The 21061-nt window shown below is 35.5% G+C and overlaps 1 protein-coding gene across 1 annotated transcript in view; it reads right to left on the bottom strand.

Annotated features, from left to right (window-relative positions):
• GRIK2 (glutamate ionotropic receptor kainate type subunit 2) overlaps positions 1–21061 on the bottom strand; it is a 445724-nt gene that overhangs the window by 131558 nt on the left and 293105 nt on the right. The window contains exon 12 of the mRNA XM_075498454.1: positions 20286–20509. Coding sequence (XP_075354569.1) covers positions 20286–20509 — 224 coding nt within the window. The remainder of the gene's footprint in view (positions 1–20285; positions 20510–21061) is intronic.

Genomic DNA, 21061 nt, shown 5'->3' with positions numbered 1-21061 from the left:
GACAGCACAGTAAACAGGTAGAGACACTTTTAAAGATACCTATGCAAAGTTTTTCTGATCTTTGGACCTTAAAAAAAAATAAAGGTGACAATTATTATTATAGTTAAAACAGCTCAAACATCAGCAGTTATTCAACATGTCTGGAAAAAAAAAACCTTTACCTAAATTGAAAGTTACCTGTACCTCACTAAGAATCAAATTTTGGCTTTAATTTTCTTTTATTTTTTCCTTCACATTGGTGTCTTCAACTGACAAATGCATTAACCAAAATGTGTATGATTTTTGAAATTTCTTTTTCACAAGAGTGAAAGCCTACCTGTTTACCACTCTGTCTGTCATGATTTATAAATTATTTTAATCAACAACAGTTTTCAGTCTCAACACATGCCATTTAACCTAATTGAACTGCTAGACATAAATTTGCAAGCCAGGAATTATTAACAGGGAAGTAGGGAAAAACTTACCTAATTGTCACTTACTACAATAAAATAAATATTCAGGTGCATATTCTGAACCAACTTAGATGACAGTTGCAGCTTTTGTTTCATAATGGTCATGATGCCGGTAACATTCATAAAGGCCCAAATTCAAGGCCATATTTTTCACCATTGCTTCAAATACTAACTCAATAAACTCAGGAGAACATTTTACCCTATATGTGTTCACCTCATTAAATTATCATTTTCTTCTACTTAGCTGCATTCCATGTTATCTTTGCTGTTTTATATGTTCAAATGGACCTTAGCTAATGTCAACAGAAGTTGATGGAAATATTTTCCATGATCTTCGGTGGACACTGTAATAGACCTACAGTCTGCAGTAATATTTCTCAAATCTATGAATTAAACTGTGGATTTATCTGATGCACAAAGAATTCACACAACAGACAGTGTAAACAGGTTAATGAAATGCATAGAACATGAAATAAAGTGACATTACACAGCACTGTCTATGAGGTAGATTTATTATTTCACTAAAATTGTCATAATCAGTAGGAATGCTATTTTTAATGGAGTATAATAAATATTAACATGAGAAATTCATGATGCCTGCTATGTTCCACACTGATGAATTATTTTTTTTTTCCTCAACTCTACTGCTCTGTGGACTAGGGAAAACAGATAATGAAAGTTTCTACAAAAACATATTCTGTCTCTGGCTAGTATTAGTACTAGCATTTCATATGAAGCTGCAAAAAAATAGAAAGTTGAAAACTACAACAAAATTGAAAATCACCCACACACTACAGGGAAAGTTTCTTTATAACCTCCACCAGTTGCTTTACACATGAAGCATTACCTCAGATGCACTTGCATTTCTAATCATTATAGCTTTATTACCAAGCACTCATTTTTTATTTTAGTCTGAGACAAGTTCCAGAGGTTAATTATCAATTTACAAAAAAATGAATTAAATTCTATTTTCTGTTTTAAATTTATTACTTTCAATTTGATTTAATGTTTCTTCTTTTTCTGCATTCTGAAAAAGGGTAAATAGGAAAGTATGATTTATCTTCTCCACATAATTCTCTCTTCCCTATAATTTCATCATCTGTCCTCGTATGGTCCTGTACACCAATCTGAATAGTTTTACTGTTTTAAAAAGAATTTTTTTTTTATATAGTAAAATTTGCATTATTTTAGCCCAAACTAAGAAATAGTTGGATTTTTAATTGTAATAAAATTGCAAACATTTGAAGTACAGTAGTTACCTTTCTGTCATGTGGCAAAAAAAAAAATAACATTACTGTGTATTATGAAGAGTTTTATCTTTAAAAAATGCCATGCCTATGAATAACTAGTAAACACTTTGACATCCTGAAACCATGATACATCACTCTCATTGCCATTACGCATCTAAAATGCATCTATTATATCCCACTTTCTAAATTGCTTTAATATAAAAAAGATTGCAAAACATATTGTTTATGTCTGTCCAGAGAAGTATCTATTATCTCAATTTTATTTAAATTTTTCTTGAATTAAGAATGACTCATTAAGTAACCCTAAAATGATAAGAAAAACAATACAATTTTCCTAAGCTTAATATATAAACGAATATATAAAATCACTTGCCTTCCTCCTACTATATTCATTGATCTGCTCCTACAGGTACACTATCAAATCTACTGAAGAGTAATTTTAGCATGGATTCTCTTATATACCCCCCAAAACACACCTTCAAGAATGTTTTAATAAATCCTAGAAACTGAAGTTCTGATCTGGAACTCAGAAGTTATTATCAAAGAAAATCAGCAAATCTGTGTCTGCTGATATAAGAATATTCAAAGAATATGCACAGTGTGCAGTAGCAAAATGTTAGCAATATCTTAGTACAACAGTTTGAAATAACACATGGATATTTACCCCATGCTCTACCACATTATAAAAAAACTGGGAGACACTCATGCTCAGGAAAAAAATTCATATATTTTACACAAGAAATAACAAAACTATGTGAACTTTATTGATCAATATGATTCACCTCATTTTGTCTGGAGAATGTTACTGCTTGTATTTCTGATGGTCTATAACCTAAAACCCCCTGTACTATTACTGTCATGTACTTCACCAGGTTTTATAGTGTTCTTAAACTGAAACAAATTTTGGCAAGGGTGGACTGAGTTCTCAGAAACTAGTTTACCAAAATACTTCTCAAGCTGACACATCTTCAAAGATTACACTTAGTCAGTCTTCCTACCTCAGAGAGTCTCAACATCCTATGTAGAAGACAGGAGCTGCATAGGCATTAGGTCCATTTGTCATTGAATTGTTTTTTTAATAAACACACATACCAAACACTGTATCTGTAAGATTACTTTTAAGTCTTAAACTTTATGATATCATATCCTATATTTGTCTATATCTCCAAATATGTGTTATTAGGAAAAGTGGTCAGCGTTTGGCACAATTTAATACACTATGTAACACTGTATTAGCCCTTGCAAAGTTGCTTGCACTCTTTATTGCTGTTAAAGTTTTAGAGCTGAATGACTGGCATGTTTGCAATAATAAGGGACTCCTGTGCACTAATGATTTGAAGATCTTACTATCTTGGCCCAAACGAATTTTTTACAATGGTTATTCTATATCTATAGATAAGACAGTAAATAAATAATATACAACAGTGATACTCCATTCTATATTAGTAACATAAATAAGTTAATCAGTATTTCTCTTTAAAAGAATAAAACAGTATAAGTAAGAAGAGTACATGAGAAATTCAAATGCTCCCTCTTTTAAAAGTGAAGCACTTATTTGACTTCCCCAATACATTCAAGAGTTTGACACAAGTTTAAGGGAAGAAGTAGAGTACTGCGGAGGACCTCCTAAAGGCACATAATGAAGTGTGAAATCATATTTTGTAATGCAAAAATATATGGACTTCTTAGAAAAAAGATAGGGTGAGCTCATCCTAAGGTTGTACAACAAATTTGGCGTTTCTATTCAATATTGCAACAGCCTTCTTGACAGCAGGTTAGTTAAACATTGCGCATCACAGCGAAGGAGTTATCTAGTTTAGAGTGCATAATAATTCATTGTTGCCCTTCACTGTACATTACATGTCACCCATCAGAATGACAGGAATAAAAGAATTATTACGCTACAGTCAGTACCTAACAGAATATCGTTGGATGTGATTTTTACATACAGAATAAACCATTAAAATATTTCCAAGAGCAACATAATGTTTCTGTAAGTATTTAAAATTGTCAAAATAGAACGTCCTTTAAATAAAACCAGTAAATTTTACAAAATTTAATTGTGGTAATATGGGGTCATGTGGAGTATTTTCGAGTATTACTTTACAGTGAGTATTTTTTGCACTTATATGGTACTCTGATACTAAAAAGATCAAGTATTGTCATCACAAATTAAGACCTGGAGAATTGTTGTTTTGTGGGTTTTTTTTCAAAATAAGAATCAAATCCTTTTCTTTTTTACTATCTGTACATTAAGGACATCACCAAAATCCTCTGAGATGTCAAATGGAATTCTTCACCAAGTAAATTTTTTCCTGAGTAAATACAAGACTATGTGAGAACCTCTGTGCAATTCAACATGTTTTTAAAACATAATTTATTTTGGAAATGTTACTATTCTCATCAATTTAAACAGGGCAATCACATGCTTAAAATTTAAGACAGCTTGGTAAAGCATGATGAACTGAGATCTTCAATCTGATGTGAAATAAGTAAATAAATTAAAAGAAAATCCATAGCTGGATTTATACGGCACATAAGGTTGCCTTTTGCTGGCCTTTGACTCCTAATGGCCTTCTGAAGGAATACAATAGCTTTCAGATTTGGGACTTTAGTACAGGTTTACCAAAATTCACCCCAAAACTAAGCTGGTTCTTTTTTAAGTAGTCATAAATTAATTTTCAGGAATATGTTTATATTATGGAAAAGAAATAATTCTGTATTTAAAGGAATCCAAAGAATTCTATGAGCTTCTGTGGTTACATCTATATCAGTAAGTGAAGGGAAGGACTCAGGTTTCAGCAATGGCATGCAACCATCCATACACTTTACTTGTTAGCACATTCCCCTTCACAGTTTTGGCCTGTGCTGCTCTCAGATAATGCCCAGATGTGGTTCAGAGAGACAGGAAGTGCTGGTAAGCACTGTGGGTGGGGTAACTGGGATGATGGAGCATTTAGTCATATGAAACGTAGGCCACGCCATGTCACTTGTCCTCTGGGACATAAAGCAAGCCCTGGACACTAGCCCTTGAAAAGTATATACATAGTCTTTGGGATCCACTGTGCTACTATAAAAATCAGTGAGAGCCTTCACACTGACTTCTACAGAAACATGATAGGACAATCATTTATTGTCTCATTCAAGTTGGCATTTGATTACAAAATGTTTCATCCTTTCTGATTATTCCATTACAATTCTCAACTGTACCAATAATTGTACAAATATTACAGTTGCTGCTAATGGAACATGCAGGCTTTCTTCAGGAAAGACCATGGTTAAAAGAATTCAAATGCATGACTCATCTGAAGTTTGCAAGTAACTTCAACTGAACTACAAGGGTCTACTTGAGTACCTTGAGGTCTGTGTGAGCACAGGGACTCTGCTGAATTGCAGCTCCACATCCTGATGGTGGATAAATACTTGAAGCTTTTTTTTTTACTTCCGTAATCTAGAAAGCTTTCTCTCACCTTCAAACAAAAAACTGAAGCCTGGATATGAACTACCTATAAAACAATCAGCTGGATACTAATGACATACCAGCGCTGCTTTCATTGATAGCACTCACAGTCAGGTACTCCCATCCTCACACACTTGCCACCCATGCGCCTCCTTCATAGCACTATCAATGAGCTGGAATTAACCCCTCCACCTCTCCAATTTGATAAAACCTTGTCAGGGTACTGAGTATATCAGGTTTTGCCCCAGCTCAGAATTTCTTCCAGACTGTTTCCAAGAAATTGTGATTCTAGAAGTAGTATTTCAACAACGTAGGGTCTAGATTCAAACTGCTTCTGGACAGATGCAGTAACTCATTCTTTCCTACAGAAATAGACTATGGATACTCCTTTTTCTCTCTTTTTTTCTGAGGAAGGACAATTACACTAACTTTTTCATTACAAACTTTTTCATTACCACTAAATTGACTTTATTCTGTATTTAACCCTGTCATTTGACTCAAATATACTGCTTCTAGTACTGCATGGCCTACCTGAATCTAATCTATTAACTTCCCTCTGACCAGATTGCCAAAACAAATGTTTGTGACTTAAACAACACCAGAGAGATTCAGCTGCCTAAACACCAATGCCTCAGAATTTTCAGATTTCCCAGCATATTCAAGATATCTTTAGGGATCTGGTATATGTGATATAGGACCTACGGCCAACTTGGACGTTTCTGTAAAGGTATTTAGTGCATGCTCCTGTGCCATGTATCTGCACAGGTTTCCATCAAGTTTCAATACTTACAAACACATCCCTTTCCACACAAAATAATTTGAAATGTAACTGTTAAGATTTTCTTCTTTATTTGTTCCTCATATCCACTGCTCTTCCTCAAGACAAAGAAAAACTCAGAAGTGATTTTAATGTCATTACCATAGGCTAATCTGTGCAGTTATTCCACCAGTGCCATTTGAATCTCAACCAGACTTCATGTGAGAAAAGCCTCAAGGCTAAAATCAATACCTGTCTTTTAAAATCCTCCTCAAAATTCACTTGCTTTATATTGTAGACAGTAAACTGAAATGTGGTCCTGCCTACGTAGCTGACGAACTATGACTGCTGAACCTGACCACTTAAGAAACTTACTCATTTTTCACTTCATTTTCTTCACAGCTCACAGAAATTTTCATCCTGTTTAACTACTTAAACTATTTAACTACTCCTTCTGAACTGTGAACTCTTTAAAGCAAGCATTTGGTATTTGTTATGTAACAAGACATGACCCTGCCTGGCGATGCTCTCTGAAAGCTGCCCTGTGTTACAAGAAAGCCCAGTTAAGCTTTCCATACCACCCAGAAATCTCCACTGCCTTCACCTGCGGAGTCATTTACATTCGTGCATAGAGGCACAACACCATCATCTTCCTCAGTTTTGATATCTGCTTTTGCACAGGCACAAATGACTAAACAGTATGAAAGTCAGGATGATGAGGAAGGTGTTACAAACATTAACAATCCCCATTGACATTTCAGCTGGAGGCAGAATTGGGCTTTTAGCAGCAGCAGAATAGAAAGATATGAGGAGCCTCTAGTATCCATCTACCTAGTAACTTTATCTAATTACAGTTACATTTGAAGCAAGGTGAAAATTCCTTTCATTCCAGTAAATGAAGGGCATGCTGACCAGGATTTTGACATGATTAACTACTCACTCTCCTCTAACATGCCCGTTTAGAAGAAAGGGAGAGCAAGAGAGAAAAAGTAAGAGAGAGAAGTGTGTGGAGGATAAATATGACTAATTAAAAGCCTTTTTCAGATATTTTTGCAACTTGACATTAACTTTGCCATGCTCTGTAAGTATGGCAGTGCAACGCACAAAATTCTGCCAACTGCTTCAATTTTTCTTCTGGACAGGGCTCATTGGTTACATTGTGTCAGCCACAAAACCAGAGAATTTTCTAAGAGGTGCAATTCTTTCACAGGAACTTCTCTGAACCTGCATCATACTATAAACCTTTCTAATTTTCACTCAAAAATATCTACCTGGAGAAAATTGCTCCAGAACATTAACTAATTGCTGTAGTAACTGTTAGCTGCAAACTGTCTTATATCACTGGTGATGCTACTCTGGTACAGAAACACTGTATCTCTACTTCTACAAAACAAGTAAGTTAATAGCAAATAGGCAACCTATTCTGTGTAAAGCTAAAGCTATTTCTCATGGGAAAGGACAAGAAGTTCTTTAAAGATCTGGGAGAATGGAAAGAAACTGCATAACTTTCTTCTGCTATCTACCACCTCACTATTTACACCATGAAGAGTTTTCCATGCAGCATTCCTGCTTGACATTGTTGAGGAAGGAAACTGAAATGGAAAGAGGCTGTAGCTCTGGGTGATTTGCTGTCTTTAGTCTGGTGAAATTATATGAATGATCCCATCAAGCTGAAGTAAGATTGCCTTCATGGTTCTCACAGTTAGAGGCTATCTGCTGTAAAGTCTTTAGGCAAGTCCTAATTGGCAAGTGCAGGTGTCACACACATCTAATGGCCACACAAAACAAAACAAAACAAAACAAAACGAAACAAAACAAAACAAAACAGTGTAATGAGAGAAAAGTGCCAGAACAGGCCTATTTAATAAAAATTACTTATATTTAAACTCCTTTCTGATGTGTTATAAGAATGACTAATGATGAACATTTTGATATTTTAAAGGTTTATTATTTTCTAATAAAATCAATTATATCCCTAAGCTGATGTGGGATTTTTAACTATGATGCTGAAAAGTTTCAATATTGTATAATTATTTCCCTGTAAGAATGATATCTTTGTTGCTAAAGACAGAACTTCTGATAATACTCTAATAAAACCAAAAAGGCGCTCACCTTTGTTCTTAAGTCTGAAAATGAATGATTAGCTTTACACTAAAACAATTTCACCATCATTAGAATTAACACAGGATGATTTCCATAGATAAAACAGAAATGCTTGGAGGACATGCTATTGATTTAGTTTCAGCATCAAAAAAACCTTACCATACTTTTTTCAGACTGATTTCTGGTCAAGCCCTTTTGGTGCTTAAATGACTCCTGCTCTCTAATGAGTTAGAGACTTGAGGCTTGCATAAGCCAGGTAAACTTCTGGCTAACAGCTAAATCAGAAAGATAAGCAGGAGATAAATAATTCTCATACTCCTGCCTACAGGAACTTGTAGGGAACAAACTTACTTTTCTCCATATATGGAATAACACTTAAAGTCAAGAAATATTCCCTATGTATTTCCTTACTTCTTTTAAAGATATGCTTCTGTTTTGAAGTATAATGTTTAACCACGACCCAAGTCTAATATTTTTTTCCTCCAAGAAAGAAATGCTCTATCTTTGCAAGAGGCAAGGTTCTGGTAAGTTTACTTTGGTTTTGGGTTTTCTTCTTCTGTTTTGTTTTTCCTCCAATTTAGTTGTATTTACACATTTTCAGAATACAATGGATAATGATGATTGAGAGTCAGAGGAATTTAGGAAATCTGGTTTTAGCTAAATTTGCAGAAACTAAATTATTTCCAGTTCTGAAGTCAGAAACTGATACTTAATTTTAAGAAAATTCATATTCTAACAGATATTTTATACCACTCCAAATAATTGGACATTTGACTATTCAGTTACAAGTATCTAAAAGTAGCCTAAGATTGTATCTGTATTACCTTACACAACAATACAAGGTTTGTTTTAGAGAATAAAAGAGTAAAATACATAAGATCATTACCCAGGTTTTCCTATCCTCCAAGTAATCCTGAAACCAAAGAATTCAAAGGAGAACTCTGAATGAATATCCTACAGAAACTGTTCTTCCTCTGAACATCTGTAGCTAAGATTTTCAACAAGGTTAATAACAATCATATCATACTGGCTTTGCTTCCAATGGTTTATGTCTCCCTCTTCATTTAGATGACATAAAGGAACTCATTGCATATGGGTCCACATATTTAGTAAACAAATAATTCTCATTTTCATATGTTTGGCTCATTTAGCATAAAAACTGCCTTTCAATCCTTATAGACATTTTTGCTCAATATTATTATATGTTTCTGGGCCCTCCAGAAGCAGGGTAAATAGAAATCATGACTGCTAATGTTCCATTTTCCATCCTATCACTATGAACCCTACATTTTTCTTGAGGAAACCTTTCACTGTTAAGTCAAGGTGTTCCAAGCAGGATGCATGTGTGAAATTACTGCAATAAATAAAATGTCTCCTACATCAGCTTTTCTGTTTTGATTTTTGGGGAAAAAAAAACAAAACAAAACAAAACCAACAACTCATCTGCTGGTTGAATTATTCTTCTGATGGATCAGGCAATCTGTAAATTCAGTCACTGACACTAATGGAAAAAGTGCTAAGAAGTTAACTTGCACACTTTCAAATTACCACTTGAATCCAATTATTAACAAAATCTTTTGACAGCACTGTGATACCTTCTTGGATTCTTGTTGACTCTATTCCCATTCCACTAGATTCTTGTGTTTTGTTCTTTAGGTTGGAGGACTACATGGTTTTGCACACCTCATGAGAAAACTGGTGCTATGCATTATGGTGAGAGTTAGTTTCCTTCTCCCCACTAATACTATGCATGCCAGAGTAAAACACATGCAAAAACCCCAAAATAAAGCAAATAAGCCTCCTTGTGCCTACCTCCAAAAACATAAGAGACACTGGTCTTTCTCAAAAGCATAATTTTAGCTTGAAAACACTCAGATTCATCTGCAGAGGAACCCTTCTCTTTAGGCATGTTTAACACTATTCTATGCTATGATTTGCTAAATAAATATACAAAGTGCCAAGTCTAGACTTGCATCTTCTTTTCTTTTCTTGTCACATATTGGGGAAAAAAATATTTTGACAAAACAGAATGAAATGATCCAATATCTGAAAATAATGCTTAGTGCTTTTTCTGGAAACTCTCAACTTTTTTCCAAGCAAACTACTTCATACAAGCAATCCAATATTCTTCTCATGTACTATATGTGATAATAATTAGCAAGAGCTGTTAAAAATAAGGATGAACCACTGCATATGTTACCACAGTGTGAAGATCTTTCAAAACTAAATGAAATTTTTCCTCAGACTGTTTTTTACCTTTCTCAGCAAGGACTATGGGATTATTTGCTAATGGATGGTAACACAGTACATAGAGACTAATAAATCGCTGTCCATGGTAGATATGAAAAATTATTTTGTGTGATGTTATACAGCTCTTGACAAAACAGTCTTCAGATATTGACTCACCTATAGAAGTTGTTTACCCAAGGCATTTGAAGACACAAAATGAGGTAGATGAGATCTACCTTGCTTGTAGTTAAACCAAATTAGATAAAGACAAATGCAAATTTCTTATGAGAACTGTCACTGTTTTGACTGCTGAGATACATTCTAAAGCAAATTCCATAGTACATCTGTTTATAACATTTTAAAATTGGTCATACAGTGTGCCAAAAAAATCACAGAAAACTGGGCATGTAAACTCAAATATGAATATATGAGCTAGAATTACATAAGTGTGAAAAGAGATGGCAATACACGTGGCATAATACCTTCCAGCATCTCCCAGGTTGTTCTAGAGACGAAGTGAATGCAAATGCAATTATTAAACTGTCACAGGCAGTTTGAAATAATGATTTAGATAAACAGTGAATGGCATTCAGGCAGATGTCCAGGAATGAACTGTGTGAAACAGAATGACTCAAACAGAACAATTCTAGTCAGTCAAAAGTCAAAATGGAAGAAGGCCAGAGAGTAAACTCATTAGTTCAGAAGCCATTCACCGATGAAAACTTAGGAGATTTTACTAGTAAAGTTGGTTTATCCAGCTGAATCCTCTCTAAGAGCTTTAGCAAACAGCCTTTGGATCCTAAGATACAAGGTACTGTTAAGATTCAAAAAGATATATAAGATCCCGACATTTGGGCAGTGAAATATTGCATAACATGTAAATGAGAAACTGAAAACAAGGGAAATCATGTATGAAAAATAGCTTAACATGAGTTTTGATACAAGATTCAGTAAATACCCCTCAGACTCTGTAAAAGGTTGTCTTACAATGTTCCATCAAAATAGAGAGGAAATATATGTTTATAAATATGTAAACCCCATATGTAACAAGGCTTAAAAAGTGAAGTCAAGAATGAGTACAGACAGAATGAGCTGTCCACCTAATTGGAGATAATGATCTAACTATAGCTATCTAAAATTTAATTCCTGTCTTTGGATGCAGGTACTTAAAGAAATGAGAATGAAGAGATTGAATTGTTGGTAGTAAGAGACACCAAATTCCTTAAGGATGAACAGTTATGATTCATTTCAGACATTCAAAATACTTAGGTTCTTGGATAATTAGTGATGAATTGAAGAACCTTGTGATGGCTTTCAGAATAATGAGAAAAAAATTAACGAAGGATGGAAAGAGAGTTTTTAAGGCCATGTTCAATTCTACACAGCACAAAGATACTACTATACTCTTCATTTTAAAAAAAAAAGCCATTTTCTTATTAGGTTAATCTACAAAGTAACAAGAAATAACATAAAACATACTGATGGAGCAAGCACTGTAAACAGATGCATATTACAAAGTGTTTTCCTTATGGAAGAAATCACCAGAGCTACTGCTTTGTTTCCTAAAAAGGCCCCACACACATCAACTCTGTAGAAGACAAAGTTTGGCTAGACCTTCACACAAAAGGGGAGGTCCCAGATGACTAGAGGCTTGCCAATGTGACGCCCATCTACAAGAAGGGCCAGAAGGAGGATCTGGGGAACTACAGGCCTGTCAGCCTGACCTCGGTACTAGGGAAAATTATGGAGCGGTTCATCTTGAGTGCACTGAACAGGCATGTGCAGGCCAACCAGGGGATCAGGCCCAGCCAGCATGGGTCCATGAAAGGCAGGTCCTGCTTGACCAACCTGAACTCCTTCTATGACAAGGTGACCTGCCTAGTGGATGAGGGAAAGGCTGTAGAAGTTATCTACCTGGACTTTAGTAAAGCTTTTGACACTGTCTCCCACAGCATTCTCCTAGAGAAGCTGGCTGCTCATGGCTTAGGCAGGTATATTCTTCACTGGGTAAAAAAAATGGCTGGATGGCCAAGCCCAGAGAGTTGTGGTGAATGGAGTTAAATCCAGTTGGCGGCCAGTCACAAGCGGTGTTCCTCAGGGCTCAGTTTTGGGGCCAGTCTTGTTTAATATCTTTATCAATGATCTGGATGAGGGGATTGAGTGCACCCTCAGTAAGTTTGCAGATGACACCAAATTGGGTGGGAGTGTTGATCTCCTTGAGGGGAGAAAGGCTCTACAGAGGGACCTGGACAGGCTGGATCCATGGGCCGAGGTCAATTGTATGAGGTTTAACAAGGCCGAGTGCCGGGTCCTGCACTTCGGTCACAACAACCCCATGCAATGCTACAGGCTTGGGGAAGGGTGGCTGGAAAGCTGCCTGGCGGAAAAGGACCTGGGGATGCTGGTTGACAGCTGGCTGAATATGAGCCAGCAGTGTGCCCAGGTGGCCAAGAAAGCCAACAGCATCCTGGTTGTATCAGGAACAGCGTGGCCAGCAGGACTAGGGAAGTGATCATCCCCCTGTACGCAGCACTGGTGAGGCCACACCTCAAATACTGTGTTCAGGTTTGGGCCCCTCACTACAAGAGAGACATTGAGGTGCTGGAGTTTGTCCAGAAAAGGGCAACGAAGCTGGTGAAGGGTCTAGAGCAGAAGTCTTATGAGGAGCGGCTGAGGGAACTGGGATTGGTTAGTCGGGATAAGTGGAGTCTCAGGGGAGACCTTATCGCTCTCTACAACTACCTGAAAGGAGGTTGGGTAGTGAGGTCGGTGTCAGTCTCTTCTCCCAAGTAACTAGTGATAGGACGAGAGGAAATGGCCTCAAGTTGCGTCAGGAGACGTTTAGATTGGATATTAGGAAAAATTTCTTTACTGAAAGGGTTGTCAAGCATTGGAACAGGCTGCCCAGAGAGGTGGTGGAGTCACCATCCCTGAAGGAGTTCAAAAAACGTGTAGACGTGGCACTTCGGGACATGGTTTAGTAAGCATGGAGGTGTTGGGTTGATGGTTAGACTAGATGATCTTAGAGGTCTTTTCCAACCTTTATGATTCTATGATTCTATGAAAAAAAACCAGTTTCTTCACAGAAGAATCCAGAATTGACCAGGCGTGTTGAAGTGAGCATATTTTTCTTCTTCAAAGTGCATATGGAGATTTAGCCAATGAGGGGGTACTATATCTTCTGTTGGACTGCTAAGGCAGGTGAGTTATGAGTTCTTCAGCCATCCTCAGTTAAAACATTTCAGTTGTTTTGCTGGCAGTGGTTTCTTATGTTTGATGCACAGTAAGTAGTATTTGGGATGTCAGACTGATCTACCACCAATATAGAAAGGCTTTAGGGTACTGATTTTTTCCTCCTAAAATCTAAGGAGGTTATTTATGTTAAAAGGAGTAAAAGGTAATAACTTTTCTCTTACTGTAATCTCTAACAGTATTCTAATAGAGGCTATTATGTAGGTGCTGTGCTTGTATGTAGGCTTGGAGACCTCTTGATACTCTTGTTTCTCCTTGAACAGCTGAAGGAGATTGAGAGCATTCAGAAGTGATTCAAGAGAATCCTGAGGGGTTAGGATGAGGAGACCATACTGAGTTGTTTATTTATATATCAGAGATTCTATAAACTGACACTGAACCGAGATAAATCTCTTGTGGAGGAGGTCAGAGACATCAAAGCGTCTTTCTGAGTGTCAAGATGCAAAGTGAGAGATTGCTGCTTAACTCATTGCTATACATGTCTTTCTTTTAGCCATATATCCTTATCCACAACATTTAGACTTTATAGCACTGATTGCAATCTGTGTCATAACTTCTCAAAATAATTACACAACTTAGATGATGACCATAAGAAAGCATTGTAATTCCAGTATGTTTCACATTTTTGATATAGGAAAAAAGATGGAACATTAGATCTGCGTGCTAACCACAGAAAAATTAAACTTAAGTACTATTACAGATTATACAGGTTTATGGTAACATTAATGGCATACAGCACAGTTAACTGCCATTTTGTTTAATCAATTTAAAGCTATCATCCACATTTTGTGAAAAGTGATACTCAGAAATATCTGAGTATATTTGAAATATCATGCGCAAGATTTGCTTACAACATTTGCAGTGACTGCTGTCCAGGCAAGATGACTGTACAATTTCATTGCTACAACATATAGCAGGATAGACTAAGTGAAAAAATGTGCTTAATAATTTGCTTATGAGTGCAAAAATCTGAGATAAAATGGAGGTATCTTCTTTATATTAACCTCAGTTATTGAAATTCTATTTAAATGACAGAAATCTAAAATTAAAATTTTCCAGGTCTGATGCAAAGGAGAAGAAATTTAGTTCAGAAAGTAAGCTTTTTAGAACATTCTCAAATAATACTAGGATTTCTTGGTATAGCTACACAAACATATCAGTTAATAAAAAGCTAGAAAAGCAAACTAAGGGAGAGAAAAATTCTTGTCATGCAATCTGCCTGGTTCACTTGACAAAAAACCCCAGTGTTCCAGAGGCTGGCACAGTTCCTCTCTGTTCACAATAAAGATGATCTCTAGCATTAACGAGGATTTGCTTTTCAACCGGAAAAATTATATGAAAAGAAGCAGGCTATACTGAAACTTTTGGAAGCAATCAACTAAGGGTCATAAGCTGCAACTTGGTTTAACAGAAATAAAAATCTCTGACTTTGAAATAATTGTTATGGAACAGTTTTGGAAAGTGTGTAATTTTGGCATGCTTTTACCTTTGTCTATTTACACAGTATTTTATAGTCAAGTGACAATATCCCCACTTGTATTACAACTGAGGCAAAACTAAGTTTTTGCATTACAACTGAGGCAAAACTATCTTAAAACTGTAAGATAGTGAGAGAAGCAGATTTCAGGGTTGCCATCTGGATTGCCCTATTAGATGATGAATCCGTTCCTGAAAACACCTCATAACATATGCTGTAGTTCTCTAGGGAAGCCTCAGGAGATAAAATTCTCATAGGAAAAATTGCTTGTTAAGAATAAAGGGCAAATATGCTAACTTCCTACTTGAATAAATATCAACATAGTAATTTAGTAACCAGAGCTCCATAGTAACTGGAAAAGTAGTTCCTTCTCATTCTGCCATTAATTCCTTTCCATCAAGATAGTTTTCAAGGAGTAGTTTGAAAATCAATCAGACAAGCTCAAGGACAGAAATCAGCTCATCAAGAAATATGAAATAAAAATGAAGACTGAAGAAGATGTGAAAGGATATGCACGCACTCGAGAGAGAAATAATGCTCGGGCTTCTGTTCAAGTCTGAAGCAGCAGGCTATTCCTAAGTTTCTTCACAGAGAAAAGATTAAGAGAAATGTGTGGAGACATTTTTAAAACTCTTGTCTTCTTTTATTATGTGTTATTCCAGCTGGTAAGAGGAAAATATAATTTGGTGATGAGGCAATGTTCATTGTGCTTTTATCGCTGCTTACAAGGAAATGGAAAAATAGTTGATACTAAATGCTTTGACAGCTGAAACCAACACCAGGACTTGACTTAGGAGAAGTAGGATAGCATAATTCTGCTGAAGGGAGGAAAAAGCAGGAAGTCCTAACATACAGAATGTGGTACAAGTAAAGGTGAATCAAGCCCTTTAAAATGATAACCTATGATTCAATATTAGCAATTAGGGCAGCGAGCACAGTTTAATGTATATTTACACAATATTCACTGATACTCCAGACAGCTCGGTATAAGAAGCATAAGAGCTCATTAGTGGACCATTTTATCCAGGGTAGTTTATCTGCTTCATAGCTGATCTGTAAAGGTGAAGCATCATGCTAAGGCAGGTGTATCTCTTCCAGTTATGAAGACAGATCACTTAAGAGTAAACTGCTTTATGACAGACAGACATGTTCACAGCAAACAGACCTTACTACACAGAGAAATAGTTCAATGTGCAGGGAATAATTTGAAATCCAGTAAATTGGCTGGAAAATGATTGGATAAAAATATTTAAGGAGTTTAGTCTCCAATCTGTGTTTCCAGAAAAGATTCATGAAGACATGGATGTTTAAAATCATACATAAGAGACTTCAAAAAATATAACACAATCATGAGGAAAGCCAGCTGAAGATTCATTTTGGAAGTCATTAATTGGAAGACCTATGTAAATCAAACATATTTAGCATTTTTAAAAGTATGAACCTGATTTTCTTCATATTGCCTATGCAGAATGGGAAGTATCCTCCAGTTACCAACACATCAGATTTTGCAGAGACCAAAAATAGGAAACTGCTGTGTCACATACACAGACTAATGGAAAATAAGGGACAATATGTGTCTATGAAGTTGGTATACAACACTGTAAGAAATCAGCATTTCTTAGAAATGAAACAATGGTTTGCACCAACAGAGAGAAATGAAAAGAAATTCCACTACTCAAGATTTTTCATTATACAGATCAGAAAATGTTGTGTACTTGACAGAAATCCAAAAAGGAGTTGGCGCACTTTACTCCAGTCTGTTTTCCTTCTCATCACATGTAAACTGTGAATTTAACTGGGATTCTAAACCAAAGAAACAAGTAAAGGCAGAGGCAAAAAGGGAAGATATTGGAATTGGAATGCAACAAGACGTCAGATGACACAAAACACTGTTAGCAATGACACAAAGACACTGCTAGCTAGCATCAGAAACAGATCTATTACTGTTACCACAAGAGAAAAAAATGCTGTATGACTTTCTCAGTTCACAGAAAAGTAATAGGCTCAGTGTCAAGCAGACTGGGTTTATCTATCAGTCATCAGCCTGTATGACAAAGAAAGGAACTTTCAGAGGCTAACCACCATAACTACTTAGATTCAACAATCACACCAAACAATATTAAGAGGTTTTCATATATATGGAGAAATCACAGCTTACTATAATTCCCCATAAAGAATGACAATTAAAGAAAACACCGTGTACAACACTTATATGCTCATCCTATCCACAATGCAAAATCTCTAACACCCACATAAATAGATCACTCATCATTTTTGGAGGAACACAAGAGAAAAATGACATAGAAAAGCCCTCCAGCTAACAAATACATTCTCTCCTAGCTTTTTGTCTTGCTGAGTATGCAAAGATTCCAGCTTTTTATATCTGGTTCTCAAATTGGAAGGAAAATCCAACGCTCTTTCAAATAAAGGAGAAGACTAATAGAGATTTATATTACATCTTTTCCCCATTTATGCCTAATATGTTACTCTATGAAAGTCCTTTCAGCAATTCTCTCTTAAAGATTCTTTAAACTTTTACTAATTTCTTCATCTTTCCCTAAATAGGACCATACCACTAATTAATGGGTGAAATCCAAGTACCACACAGAACCGTACTTTCCATTTTCAAAGTACCAAGCTCTTACATTCCAACACTGTTTGGAAGACACGGTAAAACAATAAAATCACAAAACATTTGACACAAAAATGAGAGCTTTAAATCTAAAAATAAGTATTCTACGCTGAATACTCTGATGAGCTGTAATTACAAAACATCAGATCATAAAAGACATACTTAGTACTGCTCCAAACATAGATACACCTTATTATGAAACACGTAGTAATTATTATGAAACACTGGTAGTTAAACATTCATTATGGAAGGATTGTTATGAAATAGAAATCTTCTTAATAAGGAGGTTACTCTAGGTGGAACCTATTAATTTAGTGGCATGCAGTCCAACAGTTTCACGACACCAGGACTGAAAACTACATCATCAGCTATGCAATACCTAATTTATAATCTGTGCTGAAAATACATACTCAGAACTATGCTGCAAAGTCCTCTTCACTACCACACTTCAGTTAGCAGTATCTCCCTTTACATGACAAACATTTTGTGAATTATATTTTTACTTTTGAATAATGTTCTTTTCACTCTTTATTATTCAGCAGGAGATTACATTTTTAACTTAGACTTGTTTCCCTATATGAACTATAGTGTTAGAAAATGCTGTCACATACTATTAAGTCATCCTGTGTTAAAAAAAATCTGTAGATTGTCTTACATAATCCTAGATCTTTTATTTCTAAATGTGTTATTAATGTTTGATTGTACAAGTTGAGAGGTATTGAAAATCTCTAGACCTGAAGGCTGATATAAACTTAGGCATAAAAAAGGTATTTTATACAACTCTACAAAAAATCAAACCTCTACTTAGTATAAAATGTATTTCATATTGCTTTACAATGAAAATAATAAGGAATTTATGGTGCTAGTCACAAAAACAGACAAGTGAAAAAAGTTGAGCAATACTGGTCTACTATGTGGCACTTCTGTTTAAAAATTAAAATTCTTTCTGGTTCTGCTAGTGAGATCAAGTGACTGAATAGCTTAATAAAAAGAAAGGCTTAAAGAAAACATATCTTTCCCACAGAATATGACAAGACACATTTTCAAAGCATAAGTAAGAACTCAGCCATATAACTTCTACTAACATTACTGGGAACTGCCTGTCAAAAGCACTATGCATCATGCTGAAAATGTCCTTCAGTGATAACAATAGGGTTAATACTTTTGGACATACACATAAATATTTTACATGAGGTGTTTTGACAAGGTAACATTTGTGATTTATGCTCAGCTGTGCTTTCAGAAGTACCTGTATCACAGGAACACCTCAGAAATGTGTTTACTGTCTGGTTATATAGCCCACTAAAATCTGCCGTTCTTTCAAGAAACTTTCAACATAAGTCTGGCTCTTTAAAACAGACTTTTAAAGAAGGCACACAGGCGAGGTTATGCATTACAGAATATGTTTCGGTGTTATCTATATTACTTCAATACCTCGTGTACTTTATGTACAGGTGATTTTGCTAAATTTCTTTTAAACTGGTTTCTAAAAATATTACCTCTCCCTTTAGTATAGGTATGATGTAACTTCTCCAACATGAAGTGGATAGTATCAAAGAAAGATGGAGAACCCTGATATCAACTACAGCACAATAGGAAAAGAAAAATATGAAGATCCTACTGTGTACCGCAGAATGAAATTGTAAAAAACTTGGGGCTGAAGTGAGATTGCATTATCAAGTCAAACACATGCTTCCAAAAATCATTGTTATAGACAAAAAAAAAACTTATTAAAGGGATAAAAGCCAATATAGTCTATAAGTATTTGATTTAAAAAAATATTTAAAAGTCACTACTAGGAGGAATCTGCAAAAGTGATTACATTTACACCCCTGGGAATCGCTGATTTACTGTTCTGAATTTTTTTCTTTTTGCTGTCACAGCAAAAGTCAAAGTTACAACATGTAAGACTATATTTCTGTGAGCATCTGGAGTCAGTCCTAATTAGTTAAGAAGGACAAAGTAAATATAATGGGAATTTTTGACAAAAGATATTTTCCTGCTTGTCTATGTTGAAGAAAACAGATAAAAAAGTGACCCCTATATATCAAATCAATTTATAATTTAACAGTTGTTGTATTGGGTTCCTTAACTCTGAAAGCTCAACTAAACATGCTTCCAAATACACTCCAATCTGGGACTTTAAATTATGTGAGGTATCTCAGGGATTCTACCTAGCACACAATTAAAAACTAAATATTGTTACCCTACTTCTCAGATACTAATTTACATAAAGTAACTTGTTTTGTGACAGGTAGAGGCCCAATTTGGACATCTAGGATTAACATGGGCAGCTAAGCACTCAATCTGAGAGTAAGCACCATAGCATCAAATGAAATCGAGCTAACAAAATAAAATGTCAACCCCTGTCTTTCTAAACACAGCACAATTAGGAAAAGACATTTTGTAAACTTTCTAGTGTCTCTAAATTTGTAAATAAAAGGAGAAAGCTAGCTAGCATACTCAAGACTTAGTGACATAACAAACTGAAGACTTAGTATGGCAGTGGAGAAAATTAATAGTGAGAACCCTCATGATTAATTATTCTTCTGTACATCATGAAGTTAAAATATAAGAGTATGAAAGTAAGAAAATTTTTGTGACTTTTGACAATTATTAGTAAGAAAAAGATGATAACAATTGCCAAAAAAATCACAAAAGTTGACATGTTACCTGGCTATGACAAAGAGCACACAACTGACACCCAAGTAAGCCAGCAGAATATACATCCAGATATCAGGGGAGAGAGGATTCAGGAAGGAGAAGACGCCCGGGTTTGTACCATTGGGCTTGCGGTACAAAATACTTATTCCAAGAGTCATAAAGGGCTTGGAAAAGTCGATGACCTTCTCTCGAACATAGGTAATTGCCAATGGTGCAACTGCAAGGTCAGCTTTCTGTTAACAGAAATACAAAAAGAGAAACAGGTCATAAGTCAGAAGAAACAGGTTGAAGCAGACAATCAGATTAGGCAAAACACAAACTTTACATGGAGGAGGTTTGTTCTTGTACTAGATAGGCTGAAATTTAAAACTCTCTTTTCCTTATAAGTAAGGAAACAGATTTATTCTATTTTCTGTTTGCTAAACTGACATAGCAGCATTTAGAGAAAATTAAAAGCACTATTACAGGGATAGAAGCAAAGAAAAATATTGCGTCTTGCAGAAAACATGAACATCCATTATCACGTCTTTTAAAACTTTTAAAAATGTACATATCAATGTATGTCTTCTCTTTGTCACTCCTTCACTGTGCTCTTTAGAAGCTAATATATTTGTGAAGAAGATATGCTTGTACAAGTGTAGGGAAAGGGCCAGGAAGCAGTTTTGCTTACTTTAGCATAAAGGTATTGGTACAAAATTAAGAACGTTTTAAAATGGGAAGTGCTACACCTGAAAGGTTGCTGCAGGGAGTAAGTTCTAACAAAGTACAAATGTCCTTACTAGTTT

The sequence above is a fragment of the Mycteria americana genome, chromosome 3 (genome assembly GCF_035582795.1).
Source record: "Mycteria americana isolate JAX WOST 10 ecotype Jacksonville Zoo and Gardens chromosome 3, USCA_MyAme_1.0, whole genome shotgun sequence".
NCBI lineage: Eukaryota > Metazoa > Chordata > Aves > Ciconiiformes > Ciconiidae > Mycteria > Mycteria americana.
This window is presented reverse-complemented; position numbering and strand designations above follow the sequence as displayed.